This window comes from Acanthamoeba castellanii (assembly GCF_000313135.1).
Source record: "Acanthamoeba castellanii str. Neff unplaced genomic scaffold scf7180000084762, whole genome shotgun sequence".
NCBI lineage: Eukaryota > Discosea > Longamoebia > Acanthamoebidae > Acanthamoeba > Acanthamoeba castellanii.
In genome coordinates, this window is record NW_004457518.1 from 179,692 (window position 1) to 197,834 (window position 18,143).

At 56.0% G+C, this 18,143-nt stretch overlaps 11 protein-coding genes across 11 annotated transcripts; 9 read left to right on the plus strand and 2 right to left on the minus strand.

Moving 5' to 3' along the window:
- Positions 1-93: 93 nt before the first annotated feature.
- ACA1_233990 (Autophagyrelated protein 18, putative) lies at positions 94-1,261 on the plus strand (the record flags this gene model as incomplete). The annotated part of the gene is made up of 5 exons (XM_004340977.1): positions 94-246; positions 431-570; positions 767-869; positions 953-1,051; positions 1,166-1,261. Coding segments are annotated over 5 exons (591 nt in total), but the record flags the coding sequence as incomplete, so codon positions are not given.
- A 269-nt stretch (positions 1,262-1,530) lies between these two features.
- On the plus strand, positions 1,531-4,602 carry ACA1_234000 (diphosphonucleotide phosphatase 1, putative; the record flags this gene model as incomplete). Its single annotated transcript, XM_004340978.1, has 14 exons — positions 1,531-1,650; positions 1,743-1,820; positions 1,910-2,023; positions 2,114-2,243; positions 2,369-2,497; positions 2,586-2,720; positions 2,821-2,960; positions 3,087-3,192; positions 3,283-3,441; positions 3,582-3,710; positions 3,834-3,942; positions 4,042-4,153; positions 4,248-4,320; positions 4,424-4,602. 14 exons carry the CDS (start codon positions 1,531-1,533, stop codon positions 4,600-4,602), a joined length of 1,713 nt encoding a protein of 570 aa, XP_004341026.1.
- Positions 4,603-5,126: 524 nt separating this feature from the next.
- On the plus strand, positions 5,127-5,315 carry ACA1_234010 (uncharacterized protein; the record flags this gene model as incomplete). The annotated part of the gene is made up of 1 exon (XM_004340979.1): positions 5,127-5,315. The coding sequence occupies one exon, from the start codon at positions 5,127-5,129 to the stop codon at positions 5,313-5,315; it is 189 nt and encodes a 62-aa protein (XP_004341027.1).
- A 334-nt stretch (positions 5,316-5,649) lies between these two features.
- Positions 5,650-6,504, minus strand: ACA1_234020 (uncharacterized protein; the record flags this gene model as incomplete). Its single annotated transcript, XM_004340980.1, has 1 exon — positions 5,650-6,504. The coding sequence occupies one exon, from the start codon at positions 6,502-6,504 to the stop codon at positions 5,650-5,652; it is 855 nt and encodes a 284-aa protein (XP_004341028.1).
- A 315-nt stretch (positions 6,505-6,819) lies between these two features.
- On the plus strand, positions 6,820-7,203 carry ACA1_234030 (fascin subfamily protein; the record flags this gene model as incomplete). Its single annotated transcript, XM_004340981.1, has 1 exon — positions 6,820-7,203. One exon carries the CDS (start codon positions 6,820-6,822, stop codon positions 7,201-7,203), a length of 384 nt encoding a protein of 127 aa, XP_004341029.1.
- A 731-nt stretch (positions 7,204-7,934) lies between these two features.
- Positions 7,935-9,132, plus strand: ACA1_234040 (uncharacterized protein; the record flags this gene model as incomplete). Its single annotated transcript, XM_004340982.1, has 4 exons — positions 7,935-8,267; positions 8,360-8,443; positions 8,527-8,639; positions 8,745-9,132. The coding sequence occupies 4 exons, from the start codon at positions 7,935-7,937 to the stop codon at positions 9,130-9,132; spliced, it is 918 nt and encodes a 305-aa protein (XP_004341030.1).
- A 125-nt stretch (positions 9,133-9,257) lies between these two features.
- ACA1_234050 (uncharacterized protein) lies at positions 9,258-11,130 on the plus strand (the record flags this gene model as incomplete). Its single annotated transcript, XM_004340983.1, has 9 exons — positions 9,258-9,288; positions 9,384-9,489; positions 9,594-9,714; positions 9,818-9,922; positions 10,215-10,314; positions 10,387-10,443; positions 10,561-10,670; positions 10,781-10,819; positions 10,912-11,130. 9 exons carry the CDS (start codon positions 9,258-9,260, stop codon positions 11,128-11,130), a joined length of 888 nt encoding a protein of 295 aa, XP_004341031.1.
- Positions 11,131-11,358: 228 nt separating this feature from the next.
- ACA1_234060 (SPRY domain containing protein) lies at positions 11,359-13,114 on the minus strand (the record flags this gene model as incomplete). The annotated part of the gene is made up of 7 exons (XM_004340984.1): positions 11,359-11,487; positions 11,576-11,757; positions 11,860-12,032; positions 12,099-12,253; positions 12,351-12,448; positions 12,576-12,758; positions 12,898-13,114. The coding sequence occupies 7 exons, from the start codon at positions 13,112-13,114 to the stop codon at positions 11,359-11,361; spliced, it is 1,137 nt and encodes a 378-aa protein (XP_004341032.1).
- A 354-nt stretch (positions 13,115-13,468) lies between these two features.
- On the plus strand, positions 13,469-14,792 carry ACA1_234070 (ELL complex EAP30 subunit; the record flags this gene model as incomplete). Its single annotated transcript, XM_004340985.1, has 8 exons — positions 13,469-13,507; positions 13,611-13,710; positions 13,821-13,894; positions 13,963-14,063; positions 14,134-14,215; positions 14,313-14,372; positions 14,486-14,560; positions 14,697-14,792. The coding sequence occupies 8 exons, from the start codon at positions 13,469-13,471 to the stop codon at positions 14,790-14,792; spliced, it is 627 nt and encodes a 208-aa protein (XP_004341033.1).
- A 177-nt stretch (positions 14,793-14,969) lies between these two features.
- On the plus strand, positions 14,970-17,233 carry ACA1_234080 (LBP / BPI / CETP family, Nterminal domain containing protein; the record flags this gene model as incomplete). The annotated part of the gene is made up of 10 exons (XM_004340986.1): positions 14,970-15,087; positions 15,209-15,413; positions 15,498-15,716; positions 15,809-15,905; positions 16,005-16,133; positions 16,215-16,298; positions 16,440-16,488; positions 16,583-16,782; positions 16,859-16,924; positions 16,994-17,233. The coding sequence occupies 10 exons, from the start codon at positions 14,970-14,972 to the stop codon at positions 17,231-17,233; spliced, it is 1,407 nt and encodes a 468-aa protein (XP_004341034.1).
- A 97-nt stretch (positions 17,234-17,330) lies between these two features.
- Positions 17,331-18,042, plus strand: ACA1_234090 (Fbox domain containing protein; the record flags this gene model as incomplete). Its single annotated transcript, XM_004340987.1, has 3 exons — positions 17,331-17,467; positions 17,534-17,646; positions 17,744-18,042. The coding sequence occupies 3 exons, from the start codon at positions 17,331-17,333 to the stop codon at positions 18,040-18,042; spliced, it is 549 nt and encodes a 182-aa protein (XP_004341035.1).
- Positions 18,043-18,143: the final 101 nt, after the last annotated feature.

The window sequence follows — 18,143 nt, forward strand, 5'->3', positions numbered from 1 at the left end:
ATCACACACACCACACACACCACACACACCACACACACCAACACACCAACACACCAACACACCAACACACCAACACATACACAGACCAACGCACACACTCATACGGCCATTCCCACAGGAGACGTTTTGATATTCGATGCATTGAATCTCTCTACGGTGAACGTGATCGAGAAGGCCCATAAGGGCTCCATCTCCACGCTCGCCTTCAACGACGACGGCACCCTCTTGGCCACCTCCTCCACCAAGGTACAGCCGCGCGCGCGCTTCTGTGTCGTGTCGTCTCGTGTTGCGTTGTCGTGTCGTTGGTCGTGTTGCGTGCGTGCCATTCCGTCTCGTGCGTTGTGCGGCGGTGTCGTGCCATGCGCATGACGCAGGGTATGGCGGCTATGGCGCGCAGGGCACGGTGATCCGCGTGTTTTCGATCCCGGAGGCGAAGAAGCTGTACGAGTTCCGACGGGGCAGCTACCCGGCTCGAATCTTTAGCATCGCCTTCTCGCGCGACTCTTCCCTCCTCGCCGCCTCCTCCGAGTCCGGCACCGTGCACGTCTTCCAAGTCGACAAGGCCGCCGCGTACGTGCCCCCCCCCGTGTCCCTCTACCTCTGCCTCGTACACGTCATCCGCGTGCCGCACACGCACAAGCACACACACACACACACACACGAACACACACACACACACACACACATTGCGAACAAGGCGCTTGCGAACACACACACACACACACAGAGAGAGAGAGAGAGAGTTCCTAACGGTGCCGCTGTGCAGGTCGACGAGCGGCAGCAGCATGACGGCGTCGTTTATGGGCTTTTCATCGTATCTTCCCGAGGTGGTGTCTGACATCTGGCAGCCCGTGCGAGCGTTCGCCCAGGTACCACCACAGGCGTGTGTGTGTGTGTGTGTTGTGATGAGGTCCTAAACTCGTACTCGTGCTTTGTGACATCGACGATGTAGGTGAAGCTGCCCTCGCCGTGCCCGAGCCTGTGCGGCATCGCCAAGGGGAACGATCTCATCTACGTTGTCACGGCTGAGGGCTACTTTTATCAGTACAAGGTACTGCAGACAGACACGTCCTCCACCCCGCCGCGGTGATGATGATGATGATGATGTGGTTGCTCACCATTGCGTGTTGCGTGCTGCAATATGTCACACGACGTTGGACCCCAGTTGGATCTGCATGCGGGTGGAGAGTGTAAGATGGTGGGCGAGTTCACCCTGTTCGAATCAAAATCAGAGGAAGTGGCCGCCACCTTCCTCGACTGAGCAAGCCCGCACAAAAAAACACATCACAACACGACACACCTAAAAGTAATACACACCCGCAGGCATGTACATACTCACTGCTTGGCCACCAGGTCGGGTTTGGGTTTATTATTCATTTTATTCCTTCACCAATAAAATAATAAAGCAGAGGCTGTGCCGATTCGGGATAAGAGATTAAGATGGCGCGCCACCGCGGCAACATTTTTACGCCCAATCGCAGCAGGGCGCAAATTGTGGAGTTGTTTTGTCGCCAACAGCAAGAGGAAGAGATGGCACGGTCGATTAGTGGAGTCTTCCTTGTAGTTGGGTTGGCGGTGACCCTACTCCTGCTGGCCCACCAGGCGAGTGCCCACGGCAGCCATGCCGCGGCGCCCAAATCCAAACTCCAAGTCCACCAGGCACTCCCCCCCTTTCCTCCTTTACTTGGGCCTTTACCAATTATTTGTTAATTACAATATATCCAAATCAAAACGTTTTGCAGATCAAGGCCCACAAGGTGGAGGCCATCAGCATCGGAGCCACGCCGGCAACGCTCCAGAGGTCTGGCGAGTGGGTCGTGGTATGTCCCCCAATACCTGCTCCCACTTCCGTCGCGGCGCGCGTGCCACACATTTTAACTCCGCCTCGATCGCGTGCCGCGATCCTAAGGTGTCGTGGCGCGGGGTGGACTCGCCGAGCGCGGGAGACTGGATCGGCGTTTACTCGCCGGCCAACGCCAGCGTGACCACCTCTGTACCCATCAAGTACAAGTTTGCTGATGAGGTACGCGTGTCGTTGGTCGTGTCGTGTCGTTGGTCGTGTCGTGTCGTGTGTCATGTGTGTTGCTAACAACACCATGGCACGCACGGGTAGTCGACGAATTATCTGTCGACGGGAGCCGGCAGCGTTCGATTCCGCCTGACCAACATGCGGGCCGACTACGCGTTCCACTTCTTCAGGCACGGCATCACCCGTCCGACCCTCGTCGCCACCTCCAACGCCGGTGCGCCCAACCCCAACCCAACGACCTCGTCGCTGGCATTCGAGCCGTATTCTCACATGTGTGCCTTGGTGTGCGTGTGTGCATGTGTGTGCGGTGTGTGCGTGTGTGCGGTTGTGCATGTGCAGTTACATTCGTCAACTACAACGAGCCGATGCAGGGCCGCTTGATGCTGACCGGCCGCCAGAACGAGATGCGCGTCATGTGGACCACCCGCGACGCCGTCCGCCCGCAGGTCAAGTTCGGCACCTCGCCTGGTATGTGCGTTCCTCACTTCGAAAATAATGTATGATTTTATTAATTTTTTAATTTTAAATTAAATGCTGACGTGTCACGCGGTCGTAGGTAACTACGATCAGAGCGTGGGCGCCGCCACGTCGACCTACAGGAAGGAGCACATGTGCGGCGCCCCTGCCAACGCGGAGGGCTGGCGCGACCCCGGCCTCCTCCACAGCGCGGTCCTCTCCAACCTCCGCCCTGGTACCCACATTCCTTCATTGGCGCGGCACGCGCACACGCGCACACCGCACACACGCACCGCACACACAGCACATGCGCGCTCACGTAGTTCATGATGCAGACACGAGGTACTACTACGTCTACGGTGACCCGACGTTCGGTTTCAGCGCCGAGGCCTCGTTTGTGTCCGAGCCCCACCCTGGCCAATCGGACCGCGTGATCCATCTCTTCGCCTTTGGTGACATGGGCAAGACCACTCAGGTACACAACACAACCCACCGCCCCCTTGATTGAGAATACAAATATGTAAATAAGCAACATATGTTTGTATATTGTTTGTGTGTGTGTAATATCACAAAAGTAACATCAACGTGGTACAATGTGTAGGACAACTCGACGGAGCACTGGGACAGCGAACTGGCGTCCATCAACACGACGACCCTCATCGCTAAGGATCTGGATGCTCGCCCCATGGACCTTCTTCTCCACATTGGTACGCTCCACCTGTGCAGTCGAGTCCGCGGCCCATCGCACACGCGCACGCACCACCGCACACACGCCAACATTATGTCATCCAACACAGGCGACATTGCGTACGCGGTGGGCTACGGCGCGCAGTGGGACGAGTTCCACGACCAGGTGTCGGCCATCTCCACGCGGCTGCCCTACATGACCTGCATCGGCAACCACGAGCGCGACTTCCCCAACTCCGGCTCCCGCTACAACGGAAGCGACTCTGGCGGTACCTGTTTTTTATGATTTATTTATTTATTATTTTGCTTTTTGTTTTTATATTTTATTTATTTTATTTGTTTTTGGAATGTTGTCAAAAGAATCGGAATTGATTGCGTGTGTCGTGTCGTGTGCATGTCGGATGGCCAGGTGAGTGCGGTGTTGCGTATGAGGCTCGTTACCCGATGCCCACGCCGGCGAGGGATCAGCCGTGGTACAGCTTCGACTACGGCTTCATCCACTTCACCTTCATGTCCACCGAACACGACTTTAGCATCGGTACGCCCACGCTCAACCCTTTGCGTTTGCGTTTGCCTTTGCGTGTACCTCTACGTTTACATTTACAACATGTGTGCATATAACTGAAAACACTGCGCATTGCCTGCGCGCGCGCACACGCAGGCAGTGTGCAGTGGAAGTGGCTCGAGGAGGATCTGAAGAAGGTCGACCGCGTCAAGACGCCCTGGGTGGTCTTTTCTGGCCACCGGCCCATGTACATCGACTCGCAGGGGTACGGCCTGGTCTGACTTTTCCTACAGACGGCGATGTCGGTGGCTCAACGGATTTGTTTGTGGTGGTGGCGATGGTGATGATGATGGATCCAACACAGTGACATCGGCGACGCTGCCGATCAGCCCGTTGCGCGCGAGCTCCGGGCCAATGTCGAGGACCTGCTGTTCAAGTACCAGGTCGACCTCGCCCTCTGGGGCCACCACCACTCCGTATGCGCCCTCCATCATCGCTCCTTTCGTGTGGCTTCTCTGCGTCACAATTATATATTTATTTATTTACCATTGTTTACAATTCTGTGAGCAGTACCAGAGGAGCTGCCCTGTCTACAAGGGCACCTGCATTCCGTCCGGCCGTGCGCCCACCCACGTCGTCATTGGTAAGTTCGTTGGTGCACGGGTGGATCAGAAAGATCGTTTGCTCAACGCACGCACACTCGCACAACCGCACACGCACACGCACACGCACCACCGCACACGCAGGCATGGCGGGCTTCAGTCTCACGACGAACCTGGAGCTGGAGAAGCCCACGTGGGCGCGTGTGGTGAACGACCAGGAGCACGGCTACACACGTCTCGCCGTCACGCGCTCGCGCCTCGAGATGGAGTTCATCAGCGACGTCGACACCCGCGTCAAGGACCACTTTGCCCTCTACAAGTAAGCTTGAAGTGGTCAAGCTGCCTCTTGACAATTAGCAAATAATTTCAATTTTTGAACTTGTACCGACCACCTGTGTGCAACGAACTTTGCGGCCGTGGAGTTCTTCGAACGCGGCATTCTGCGGTGTGGTGACCACGAGCTACTTCGTGGAAGTGGTAAACGCGGTCTAATGGAAAGGCGCCGACGAGGTGCTAGCGCCATTGGTCCGTTTGTACAGTTCGATTTCCTCTCTTCTTTTCTCAGCGTTTCTTCATTCCAGTTTTGGGGAAATGGAGTATTTCTCATCATTTATTCTGCGCTTCGCTGGAAATCCGCCCAATGGGTTCGAACGCGTGCCGGTTCGTAGCCAAGGCGGGCGAAATACGGCCAAAAGCTCGTGCCCTCGCCTCCATTTTCGACGGCACACAACGAAACGGGGAACACAACAGAACGCAACGCACGGACCGAGCAAGTAACTACAACTCCTTTCCTCAACAACCTCGGCCCACAACACACAACAACACACAGCCAAACACGAGATAGAAGATGAAGTACGGACGACTGGTCGAGGTGGAGGTGCCGGGCGAGCTGGGCGTGGTGAGCTTCGTGTCGAGCGGCGCTGCGGACAAGAAGAAGGGGGCCGCGGCCGCGGCGAAGCCGAACGTGACGAAGATCAGGAGCGGCGAGTACGACCGAATCGTGAACTGGATGCTGTCGTTCTTCGACACCTACTGAAGCAAGCAAGGCGGCAAGACCGGCGAGAGGGACGACCGAGAGACAAAGATTGTTGAAGAGATGTACATAGCCGAGGACGAACGATGTGGAGGAAGATTTGAAGTGAAGGACGGAAGCGGTAACGAGCCCGCGGCGATCGCCACAGTCTGACCATATTTGCTGTACCATAGCCCAAGTAAGGGCCTCGAGATAACCATCTTCGCACCACCGTGGACACGCGGTGTAGAGAAAACGCGACAACGCGAAGTTCAAGTAAAATTGAAAATCTCGATGATTGAAAAGTTATTGTTTGCATTATTTTACAATCTTGTACAGCAAAGAGAAGGAAGAACGTTTAGCACAGGTCCTTGGTGTGGACGACGATGTAGGGGCTGTAGTAGTTCCCCAACACGCCTGTCGAGAAGATGGTGAATGCGCAGCCGTTGGAAAGGAAGAGCTTGTCAAAGGTGATCTGAATCTCTTCATATCGTGCATCTACCACCTCGAACATGAAGTAGCCACCCTTAGCTCCTGTATCGAACTCGACGTACTGACCACCATTCCAGGCCTGGCCGTAGGGTGTCGACGCGAACAGGTCCTTTCCATTCATCTTGACCGTAGTAGGCCCCAACGAGATGCCCGCATTGAAGTAGCGTATCGACGTCAAACCCTTCCCACTGCCCACCTTCCTGTTTGTCTCCTCCTCGTCCTCCTCCATGATAGATGTCTCGAACCCCTTGCGATGTCTCGAAGTCACTCCTTCTTCGCTTGGTCGAGAGATTGCACGCTTGCCGACAGATTGGTCAACGAGATGGGCTGTCTGTAGGGGGAAGTCGACTGTATTACGTCCGAAGATGACGACGGTGTGGTAGGTGCCGGGCTGGGTGATCTGCAGCTGAGTAGAGGCGATGATTCCTCGCTCTGGATGATTGGTGTAGCGAAATGAGACGTTGTAGGTGCCGGGTGCATCGAGTGGGCGATAGGGTCCATGAGTGCCGTTGGAGGAGCCGAAGAGGTACTCCACCTTCGAGAAGAAGAGGTTGCCGTCGACCAGCGCATCTATGAAGGAAGAGCTGAAGTCCAAGATGGGAGGCGGCAGAGCGTTGATAACCTTCAGACCCGCCGACTGCCCTCGCACTGGCGCCGACAACGCGAGCACCACGAGCAAGAGGAAGGACACAAGCGTGCCAAAGTGGGCGATCTTCTTCATCTGCGCAGCCCGCGACCAGTGTTGCTGAAAATGAAATTGCATAAAAAAACACATTAGTGCTCGGGAAATTAAAAAAGAAAAGATAAACACCGAGAGGTTGAGCTGGTGCGTGGTGAGTGGCTGGCGGCCCGAAAACGAAGTGAAACGGCTGAGGCTGTTTCTCCCTCCGTTTATGTCGCCATTGGTGTGTGCCCAACTTTGATTTCGATTGGACCCCCTTCTCACAGCTTGTCGGGCAACGGGCCAGCTACAAAAGCCAACCCAGCGTACAGAGATGTTGTCTCCAACTAAAACCACCAGCACCACCTCCTCAACATGCCCAAGAAGTTCACCATCAAGACTCACCACGGCAAGTACATCTGCAGCGAGCCCTCGCACACCATTGTGGGCAACCGCGACTCGGCCGATGCCTGGGAGCACTGGGAGGTCATCAAGCTCGGTGGCGGCAAGGTCTACCTGAAGTCGGCCCACGGCAAGTACCTCTCGGCCGAGACCAACGGCACCGTCGTGGCCAACCGCGACACCCCCAAGGAGTGGGAGACCTTCCACGTCCACAAGCTGGGCAACAAGAAGGTGCAGTTCAAGACCCACCACGGCAAGTACCTGTGCGTCGAGCCCAGCGGCAAGGTCATCGCCGACCGCGCCGCCCCCAAGGAGTGGGAGACCTTCGAGTTCCGCAAGGTCGGCCACTGCTGCTAAATGTCAGCACCCCACCTTTGCGTTGCTCCATGGGGCCTTGTTTGCCAAATAATACAACCACTGTCTTATCTGTACACCCTCGCCATTATTGTTTTCGGGCTTTTTGGTTTATTTTTATGACTTTTTGATTTCCAATTTAGCATTGAATTAGATGAAGCTCAATCAAATGGCTGCTGCCAGAAGCAGTGCTGGCCATAGATGGAGTGGCTTCTCCTCCCGGCTGCCTGCGCCGTTTGTCAGTAGCCAAATAGGGACAAGAGGCGCTACTCGCCCCTATTTCGTCTCGGCCTCCCCGCACGCCACCGCTACAGATGAAACGGAACGAGGGGAGAAGGCCAAGAAACCCTCTCGACGCACTACGCGCGTAGCTCGGCCTCAAGATGGAGAAGAAGCAGACGACAGCAGCCACCTCGCGGAAGGCAAGCAGCACGCAACACAGAATAAGGTCTGGCGCTCGGCCGAGCTGGGCCTGGGCGTCGTGACGAGGGAGCGCTGCCTGCTCACCGCAGAGCGATCGGCCGAGTGGGTGCTGGGGCTCGACATCAACACCAACAGCACCGGCTTCACCGTCCTTCACGCTCCCACCGGTGCGCTACATAATTTTCCATTTTATTTATTTTTTTCCTGTTTTTATTGTACATTTTTACATAAAACACCAACAAATAAATAAATAAAATTAATAGTGAGATTGATTTTAAAAAACAAAACGTAACGTGGTGATGGCAGGAGAGATGGCGGAGTGTGGCGTGATCGAGACGAAGGCCATCCCCGACCTGTTCGACAAGGTGACCTTCCTGCGTCGTCGGCTGGCGGCCATCCACGCGGCCAAGAAGGGCGACGACAAGGAGGCGACGACGTGGGTGGTGGGCATCGAGGACTTCCTCAAGAGCTTCGGCGGTGCCCAGTGGCGCACGAGCGACATCATGAAGCTGGCCTGCCTCAACTCCCTGGTCTCCTACGAGTGCTGGCACCTCTTCTTTTGCCACCACCAAGAGCACTCGCCACCCACGCTGGAGTTTGGAGAAGCCGACGACGAGTTTGCGCTGCAACACCTGCCGCCCGAGGTGTTCCCCCTTCTCCGACTCACACATTCCATTCCACCTCAATCGTTGTTCGCTGAGCTCACAACCAAATTGTGTGTGTGTTCGTTGAAAAGAATGATGATGAAGCCAACGAAGACGACGAGGCGAGCTACATGACGTTCGGCACCCGACGGCCATTCAAAGTGCACCCCAGCCAGGTACCCGCACACCCACAGATCCCTGTGCCAGCTGGCTGTTAGAACGTTATAGCGTTATAACGTCGCTTCTCCCCCCCCCCAAGGCGAGGACCTACTTCGGCATTCGCAAACGATCGGCCGAGGACAAGATCAAAGATCTGGGTTTCCACCGCGTGAAGAACCTCTTCCCCTCCGATCACCCGTGGATCATCAAAAAGTGCACTTACACAGCCAACGACAACACACACACACACACCACGCACACGATCACACACACACACGGCAACACACGATTTACAGTGTTGTCATGCTACACCTGCAGGACGGGTCGTTTGTCGGAGAAGAACTACGATGTGGTGGACAGCTTCATGGTGGCCCACTACACGCGCAAGATGGCCGTCGAGTCAGCCCTCTACAGCGACCCGCACCTCTTCGCTGAATTCGAGGCCGCCTGGCTTCTCAAGAACAGCGCCGCCGTCGAGACCCTGCGACCACGGCACACCAACAATCATCAGCCGCCCGCCGATGTCGATGTCGTGAGCAAGAGGGCTGCGAGCGCGGAGCGGCGTAAGCAGAAGGGAGTGGAGCGGCGGGCGGAGAAGGAGTGGAAGGAGGAGGTGGACCGACGGGCCAGGGCGGCCTTCAAGAAGGCCATCAGCGCCGCCGCCGAAGCGGCCCTCCCCGCGCCCTCCACCCTCGTTCGCGTCTGAGTCCTAATTTCTCATTCTTCTTTTTCTTTTTCCTTTTAAAAAGAGAGAATGGCAAAAGGAAACGAAGAAAGAAATGTTAAATTAAACCAAAAAAAAAAACAAGAACGAAGAAGAGGAAGAGGAAGATGCGGCTCAACAGTGCAAGCGCCAAGGCACGTCCTTGTTCTCCTTCTTCTTGTGAGTTCCACTTGAGTCAGGTGGTGGGTTGGTTCTAAACTGAGACTGCTGTGACTCCGTGGTGCAGCCCCAAGTGCTGAAGGTGCGCGAGGTGCGGCGGTTCGAGCTGCTCTGGAAGGACCGGGGCATCGGCAAGGGCATCTGCGACGGCGCCCTCTACCGTCCCCTACCCGACGAAGGGTACCATTTACTTGATTAATTCTTTTTAATATGAATTATCATTTAATTTACTTATTATTTTCTAATATACTTAAAAAAATGCAAACATAATTATGTTGGCGTAGTTATTATTCGCTGGGGGACGTGGCGCGCCCGTACCACGCCGACCAGCCAAAGCTCGAGGGTGAGCTGCCCGTGTTGGCCGTCGCCGAGAAGGACCCCCAGTTCCCGCACTTCTTGCGCAAGGTTCTTCTTCTTCTTCTCTCGCTATTTGTACTGTGAGTGTCGTGTCGTGTCGTGTCGTGTTGTCGTGTGCGTGTCGTGTCGTGCACGTTTTTACGCTGCTAAGTTATTCATGCTTTGGATAGCCCGTGGACTATCGACTCATGTGGAGCGATGCCGGGACGAGGTGCAAGCAGTCGGTCTCCATTTGGATGCCGATCCCTCCACCAGGGTACACACGCACACACGCACACACACAACGCACACACGCACGCGCACACGGCGCACGTTCCTTAAGCGTGTCTGCCACCACAGATTCATAGCTCTGGGGTCGGTTGCCTCTCCAGGTGCCCCGTCTCCCTCCTCTTTCTCACATGTTGGCTCCTTTCAGTCGTCCAAGGCACACTCATCGCACGACACACACCACACACACCACACACACGACACACACACACACGACACACACAGATCGCAACAAGCCATCGTTGGACGCGGTAAGGTGCGTTCATCAGTGCCTGGTGCAGATCGCCACGCTCTCGGACAAGGTGGTGTGGAAGGATCAGGGCTCGGGCGGCAACCTCGACGTCGCCCTCTACAACATCGCGCCCGCCGAGCAAGACAAAGGTTCGCGTTTTTTTTTTTTTGTAACCCATCGCACACGCTTACCCAATGCCGCGCATTCTTCGCACTATATAGAGTACGCCCTGCTGCCCGGCTGCATGGTGGCAGTTGGGCACTACGGCAAACCCACGAGTGCGTGTCCACCCCAATCCTCTTTCGTTCGTGTGTGTGTTGTGTTGTTGTGTGTGTTGTGTGTTGTACTGCCCCGATTGACGATGATGATGATCGATTGGTGGATGATGGGCCCAGACGTGATTCACTGTCTGGACAAGCGGTGCCTCATGCCTGAATCGGACGAACCCACGGCCGTGTCTGCAGCTTCAGCCGGGCCTTCCTTCCTCTCGCAGCAGCGGGCGCAGGTAGCCCCCTCCCCACCTCACCCACCTGATATGACACACGCGCACGCGCCGTCGCACACGCGGGAACACACACTGGCACGACATCGCACTCACGCCTCCTGCCGCTCCAGCTTACGATCACCGAGAAGATGAGCTGTCCCAAGTGCCAGGTACGCGCGTACCTGTGAGTGTCGTGTCGTTGGTCGTGTCGTGTCGTGTCGTGTCGTGTCGTGTCGTGCTAATCCCCCCATCCAAAATATAGGGCAAGGGCAGCTGGGGAGTGTTTGGTGGCTGTGACTCGTCGAGCGTGCACATGCTGTGCACGTGTCCCATGTGCTGCGGCAAGGGCGTCCTGCGGCCCGGGTCGGCCCTGTGCCAGCAGTGCGAGGGCATGGGCGGCCTGTCGGCCTTTGGCAAGTGCGACATCAGCTCCCTCCACTACCAGCCCTGCCAGTGCTCCGGCACCGGGCTTGCCCTCTAGAGGTGTGGCGCCCATTTCCCAAAGAGTTTTGTTTTAAAACAAGGAGACTTTGTAGACAAGCGTTGAGTGCTGGACATTCGTACGAATGCTCTCGTGTGTCGTGTCGTGTGCGCTGTGTGCGCTGATCAAATTACTTATTCTAATCACGTGATCTTGCTTGTATCGCGCCTTTCAGAGGTATCGTGGTTATGCCTTAGACAGCGGCGGCGGGGGTGAGGACCAGCACACTCAATACTCGTTGTCGTGGGGTGGGCTGTCTGGCCCGCTCGTGGCTATGTCGTCGCGTCTCGAGAACATGGACAGGTGGCGACCGCCGTACTCGCGCCGAGTGGCCTCGAATGGAGGCGCTTCAGGCACCTGTTCTCCACAAACATTGGGAGGGGGGGGACAGTCAGCTGACGTGGCACGCCACCAACACATCACTGTGTAAGCTGCTGGGCGGGACCTGGAAGTCGAGGATGTAGGCGTCGATGTTGAAAACGAACGGCCGCTTGCCAAAGTTGAACGTCACGTCCTGGTGCGCCCGGGCCAGGCCGACGCTGGGTCGCAAGACCAGCTCGCCGTTATCATCATCATCGGCCGACCTGTACTCGGCCGCCTCCTCTGGCGTGAACGTGAACGCCGGGCCTGTGCATCAATCATCACCATTGTCGTCATTTTAGTGTTGAAAATATAAGTGTGTTGCTTGTCAGTATTCCGCGGAATCCAAAGAATGTTTGAGTGTGGTACCCAAGTAGTGGCCGTTCTGGGTGTAGAAGATCTCGTTCTTGTCCAGGTTGTACCCGCAGCCAACGACATCGCCGTCGCCGTAGCCCGCGTAGTACTTGCGGCCCTGGCAGGCGTAGAGCAGGTGGTTGTCGTTGGTGAAGCGGAAGCCGTCGTCTCCGTGGTAGCCGAACGACCTGCCCGCAACGACCATCAGACAGACACGGCCGCACACGCACAGCCTCTTTGGTTCCCAAACGCACCCTTTAACCCAGCCGAGGTGGTGCTGTGCGTATTGCGGGATCGCCAAGCCCACGGAAGCGACTCGGCTCGGGCCGGCGTTGTTGAAGCTGACCTCGAAGTAGCCCACGCGCTGTCCGCCCGGTATGCCCGGGAACGGCAAGAGCGGCCCATTCGCCTGCACCACCTGCATCGTACGAAAAACCGCGTTTACGTTTGTGTTTGTGTTTGCGTTTGTGTTTGCGCGAAGTGTGGAGGAGTTGGCGGCCATGTACCACAATGTTAAAGTCTCCTGTGTGATCCACGTCCAGGTGAACCGTGAGCTGGTCTTCGGAAAGATGAATGTCCGCGCTGCATATCTCCAAGTGTACTCCTGCAGGCCGCACACGCACGCACGCACGCACACGCACACGCACGCACACCACAAATCAGCTAGTGCAAGATCATCAACGTCTCTCCAGCTTGAGCCAACACCAAACAGACAGGAGGGACTCGAGCACCGTGAAACGGAAGCTGGGCCACTACACGCGAGGCAAAGAAAGCCTTCCACGTGTCATAACACGGCAGTGCCGTCGTCGTTGTGGTGGTGGTGGGATCTTCGTCTTCATTGCCTTGATGTGCATCAAGCTGGAACTCGAACATCTTGTAGCGCTGGCTGTAGTGCGCCTTCCACAAGAAGTCGTCTGGCCAACAATGGCAGGTGTATATTTTACACTTGATGTAGAAATGTAGAAATACCAAATAATATATAAATAAATATGAAATAAATACGAAATAAATGACTAAAAACAAAAGTAGTGTCTGGGGGGGGGGCGATAATACCATGAGCAAGGAGGCAGAAGGCGCGAGAGACGAGGGCTACGTTGAGAAGTAGTTCTCGAGGGCTGAGGCGGCCCAGCACCAGGGGAAGCAGCACCTCGGGAGGCAGGCTCAAGAGCGACGAACCCGCCCCACCTTCCACGATGGCGTCGCCTAATATCTCTTCCACTTCCCAACCCTGCAGCACCTTGGACCTCCACTGCCGCCAGTCACTTGCCATCTCTCTCTTGCTTTTTATTGTTTTTTTTTCACAAATCAACAGCATTTCCTTTAAAATTTGTCTTGCTTGGGGGCTTGTTTTGTGGATACTCTCGATTGGCGCAGTTTTCTTTTTCTTTTTCTTTGTTCATTTTATATTTCTATTGTTAGACAAAGATGGCGCACAGACGGAGGGCGGTGGGCATTGCTGGCCTAACCAAGCAGGCACAGCACCAGCAGAACTTCAAGAAGGCCGGCACCGAACTTGAGGCCATTCGTGTCAAGCAAATATCCTGCCGTCCCTCCTTCTTGCTAATAATCTACTACTTTTTATTTATTTATTTATTGTCGGTCTGCTGTCCTTGACCTAAGCCACATGGAGGAGCAGCTCGACGTCTTCAAGCGCAACCTCGAGGTACTCCCCTTGTCCAGATGCCTCCGGGGCGTGCGCGTGCGAGTGGTGCGAGGTGCCGTGTGTCGGCGAGTGGGGCCTGATGTATAGGAAAAATTGTTGCCAGGCGTTTGCGCTCAAGTACAAGAAGGACATCAACAAGAACCCCGAGTTTCGGCGACAGTTTCAGATCATGTGCCAGTCTATCGGCGTCGATCCGCTTGCCTGTACAACACCACACCGCCAACGTGGTTTCGTAATTTTCCGTGGACTGACTCCACGTCTTCTCGATACGCCACACGCACGGCACGACACGCACGGCACGCACGACACACAGCTAAGAAGGGGTTCTGGTCAGAGCTGCTGGGCGTGGGCGACTTCTACTATCATCTCGCCGTGCAGATCGTCGAGGTACGTCTCTCTGCTATTGTTTGCGATTGCGGAGTTAGGTGTGTAATTGGGTCGTGGCCGCCGGTTAGGTGTGTCTGCGAACGCGAGGGTCGAACGGTGGGCTGATCGAGCTCAGCGAGCTCAAGCGCCACCTCGAAAAGAAGCGCAAGGGCGAAGGCGGCATCTCTGAGTACGGCCTTCCCACGCGGTGCTGTATATAATCTGCACTCACACTGAGATATATCGCGATTACTCGGCAGTGACGACATTGAGCGGGCGATCAAGAAGCTGAAAGAGCTGGGCGAGGGATTCGACATCTTCACCGTCGGTTCCACCAAGATGGTGCTCTTCTCTTCTTCGTTTTGCCATTATTATTGTTATTTTATCATTTCCATTCAGCAATCGGTCCACTCACTCCTCGACCCGCACATGCACGCAGGTGCAATCTGTGCCTTGTGAGCTCAACAGCGATCACACGGCCGTCTTGGCTCTGGCGCAGGTACGAGTCGCAACGCAGTCCAGCTCTCCCTCTGTTTTGTTAAACCTGAAAAGAAGGGAACTGATGTGATAGTTGTGTCTTTTCATTCTTTTCCCAACGCTCCTCTATGGCAGGGCACCAACTTCGTGACTTCGTCTTTGGTGCAACGGAAGCTCGGATGGAACCCCCAGCGAATAGCCACGGCTCTGGTACGCCGAGAACTCGCCCCTCTTGGTGTGTGGTGTGCATCCCTGGCAGAACGTGTTCGTTTACACCGCTCGCGCACGCACACGTACCACTGCCACACACACGCACCGCACACGCACGTGCATTCGCTTCGTACAGGACCTGCTGCTGCAGGAGGGCATGGCATGGATCGACGATCAAGCGGAGGAGAGGGAGCGACGCTACTACTTTCCCTCTCTCATGACCGCGAAATGAGACCGTCACATAGTATGTACATAGTATGGACACTTCACCATCGTTGATTGCCCACGGTCACAGCCAGTTGGTTCGTTCGGTCATACATCAAGCTTGACGATTTTTGAAAGGCAATTTTCCTTTTCAAGGCTGCTTCTTTCGCGACAATCGCTTCAAGAAAAACGACGAACAAAGAAGATGAGGAGCGCCACCCTGTGCCTGGTCGTGGCGACACTGCTCCTGGTCACGTCCTCTTCGGCTCGGTTTTCCAGCAACCAGACGCTTCCAGGCCTCAAAGTCACGCTCACACAAGGCGGTACGAAGCACCGTCATTTCTGATCAGTATTGCTATGGAAAATCAGACAATAAGAGATATAATATATAATATATTTAAAGGTTTCTATTATATGTTGAAAAATCAACATCTTTTCGGTCAGGCCTCGACTACGCGAAGGAAGTGACGCTGCAGCTGGTGCAGAAGCAGTTTCAGACCATCGATGTGCCCGACCAGAGTGGATCCGCACCAGCGTCCATACTGGGCACGATCGACTGGAGCCTCACCTCCATCGTCCTCTCCGGACTCTCCATTTCGAGTTCGTCGACCATCGCCATCCAACCCAGCACTGGCATCGCCGTTACCATGTACGTTTTATTCTCCTATCAGTTTTCTTCTGTTATTGTATATATGTACTAAGCACACAATGTACGAATGTTGTGGTTGCACAGCAACGGTGCGTCGTTGACGGCCAACATGAACTTTGGCTACCGCCAGGAAAACTGGCCGCACATTAACGGGGGCGGCAGCCTCACGATCGGAATGTCGGGCACGACGATCCCCATCCTCCTCCAGCTGGGCGAGAACAGCGACCGCCAGCTCACCGTCTCCGACCTGTCCACGTCCTGCAGCATCGGCTCCCTCTCCGTCCAGGAGTCCGGCGGACCCAGGTGCACCTGCCGCCTCTTCGCTTCCATCTTCTTCTACCGTGGAAGGCCTGACCACCAAGACTCAGTGACTGACACCGCCGCCGCAATTGCAGCTGGCTCATCGACTTCGTCTTGAATGTGCTGAGCGGTATCATCAAGAATGCCGTCCAGAACGCCGTGGGTCCGGCCATCGCCAACATCATCAACAACGTACGCACGACGACACGACACGACCAACGACCAACGACCAACGACACGACACACGCGTCTCGGCTAACCAGGTGTTTTTGTGCCTATATGCTTGTATAGAATGTCAATCAGGCGCTGCACACGCTCCCGATGCAGCAGGACATTCTGGGCATCTTGGAGCTGGACTACTCGTTCGTCGCGCCGCCCACGCTCGGCCAAGGCTACCTCACGGTCAACTCGCGCGCCGAGGTCTACCTCCTGCCCGACAAGCCCGAGTGCCCGCTGCTGCCCGATCCCCTCCCGGACACCACCGACGGCGAGATGCTCCAGGTATTTGTCGACTCATACGTGCCCAACTCCGCGCTCTACGCCCTCTACACGGGCGGCTATCTCCAGGCCGAGCTCCAGGACAAGGTGCCGTCGTCTACTCTCTTCTTGATCGTCGTGTGTCGTGCGCGTGCCGCTTTTATTGTTTGTCGTGCGTCTCGTCTCGTGTCATATGTCATGTGTCGTGTTTAAGCGAATTTTTTAACCTAATATTGGGGGTTGGCTCAGGACATTCCTTCGTGGGTGCCGATTAGGTTGAACACGACCTTCTGGACACGTACGGCTGCTGCACTCAGCTTTGGTTGGTTTGGTTGGTTGGATTTCCAGTTCCTGATAAGGTGTTGTTGGGGTGGGCGCACAATGATCGGCAGCGATCATTCCGGCGCTGGCGATGTACCCGGACATGCTGATGGTGATGCAGGCGCAAGCCTCCAGCCCGCCATCGATCGCCTTCCAGCCGCTGGGCATCGACGCCACGGCGCCGGTGCAGTTCACCGTGTCGGCGGTCCCCTACACGAACAACCTCATCCCGCTCTTTGCCTTTGGGCTCACCGTCACCGCCAACGCCACCGTACGCCGCCACCACGCCTTCTCATCAGTGCGTAGCGCCTTAGGAATGCTTGGAATGCGCGCGCGTGGGGTTACAGGCGAAGGTGGTCGGCACCACCATCTCTGGAGATCTGGTTAACCTCAACTGCTCACTCCACCTGTTGGTATGCAACCCCAGCCCACATTTCTTTCTCTTCTGTTTGTTGGTTCTCGACTCACCATTCTTCCAAAAGTGGTCGAACATTGGACCCCTCACGATCGACCTGAGCTGGATCGCGCCGGTCCTGTGCACCTACCTCATGAAGCCGCTCGCCAACTATGGCCTCGAGCAGGGCATCAAGATCCCCGTCGTCGACGGCGTGTCCCTGAATGCGGTCACCCTGAACTCCAGCCAGGGCTTCCTCGCAGTGACCACCAACGTCACCTACACCCCGCCCGTAGCGAGCACTTCATCTGTGCTCCTCACCATCTGACCGCGCAGAGCACAAAATAATCAAATTTTTATATTATTATATTTGAAAACAAAAACAAATTCAAACACGGAGTTGAACACTGCAGAAGAAGAGCCAAATGGAACAGCAGACGTTTGGAGGGTGGGAGGTGCCGGAAGAGGTGGTGGCGGTCATCTTCGGCTTTTTGCCGTGGCGCACGTGTCTCTCCCTACGCACCGTCTGCCAGAGGTGGCGGCGGCTGAGTGACGACGACAGGTTCCCCCCTCCCCCTCCCTTTCCCTCTTCTCCTCAGTTTCAATCTTTTTAAAATGAGAGGGACAGCTTGTGGCGGGGCATGGTAGCGCGAGAATACGGAGAGGACGCGGCCATGTTGAAGCCTCGCCACAACCAGCACCAGGGGTGGCGAGACTACTTCATACGCCGCAAGACCACCGGTACCGCACGTGACCACTCCTCCTCAACGTCAACACAATCATCATCATGCCATCCGCTGATCAGTGCCTTACTACTGGTGGTGGTGCGCCATTGAAGAGGTGGAGGTGGTGCTGCGGGGCCAGGCGTGGAGCCGGTACCACGAGGTGGTGGTGCGGGTGCCACGGCTCGGCACGGTCGACGCAGTCCGGGTGGCCGCCGAGGCCGCTGTGCGGTCTCGCGGGGGCGGCGCGGTGAATGCCGACACGGCGAGCCTCCGCTTCTCGCTCCGGCACGCCGGCCCCGGAGCCGCACAGCTCGACCCCGCCCGCTCGCTCATCTCTGTGGGCATCCTCCGCAATGGCCACCCACTTGTGTTCGACGCCACCAGCGCCACACGATTCACGCCCAACGTTTGATGTGGGCGAGGATGGAGGATGGGGACCAAGGCACTTCCGCCGCAACCGGGACAAGAAGCCTGCGATTGGTCGAGCGCTTGATTTCCTTCCATGAAAATCGG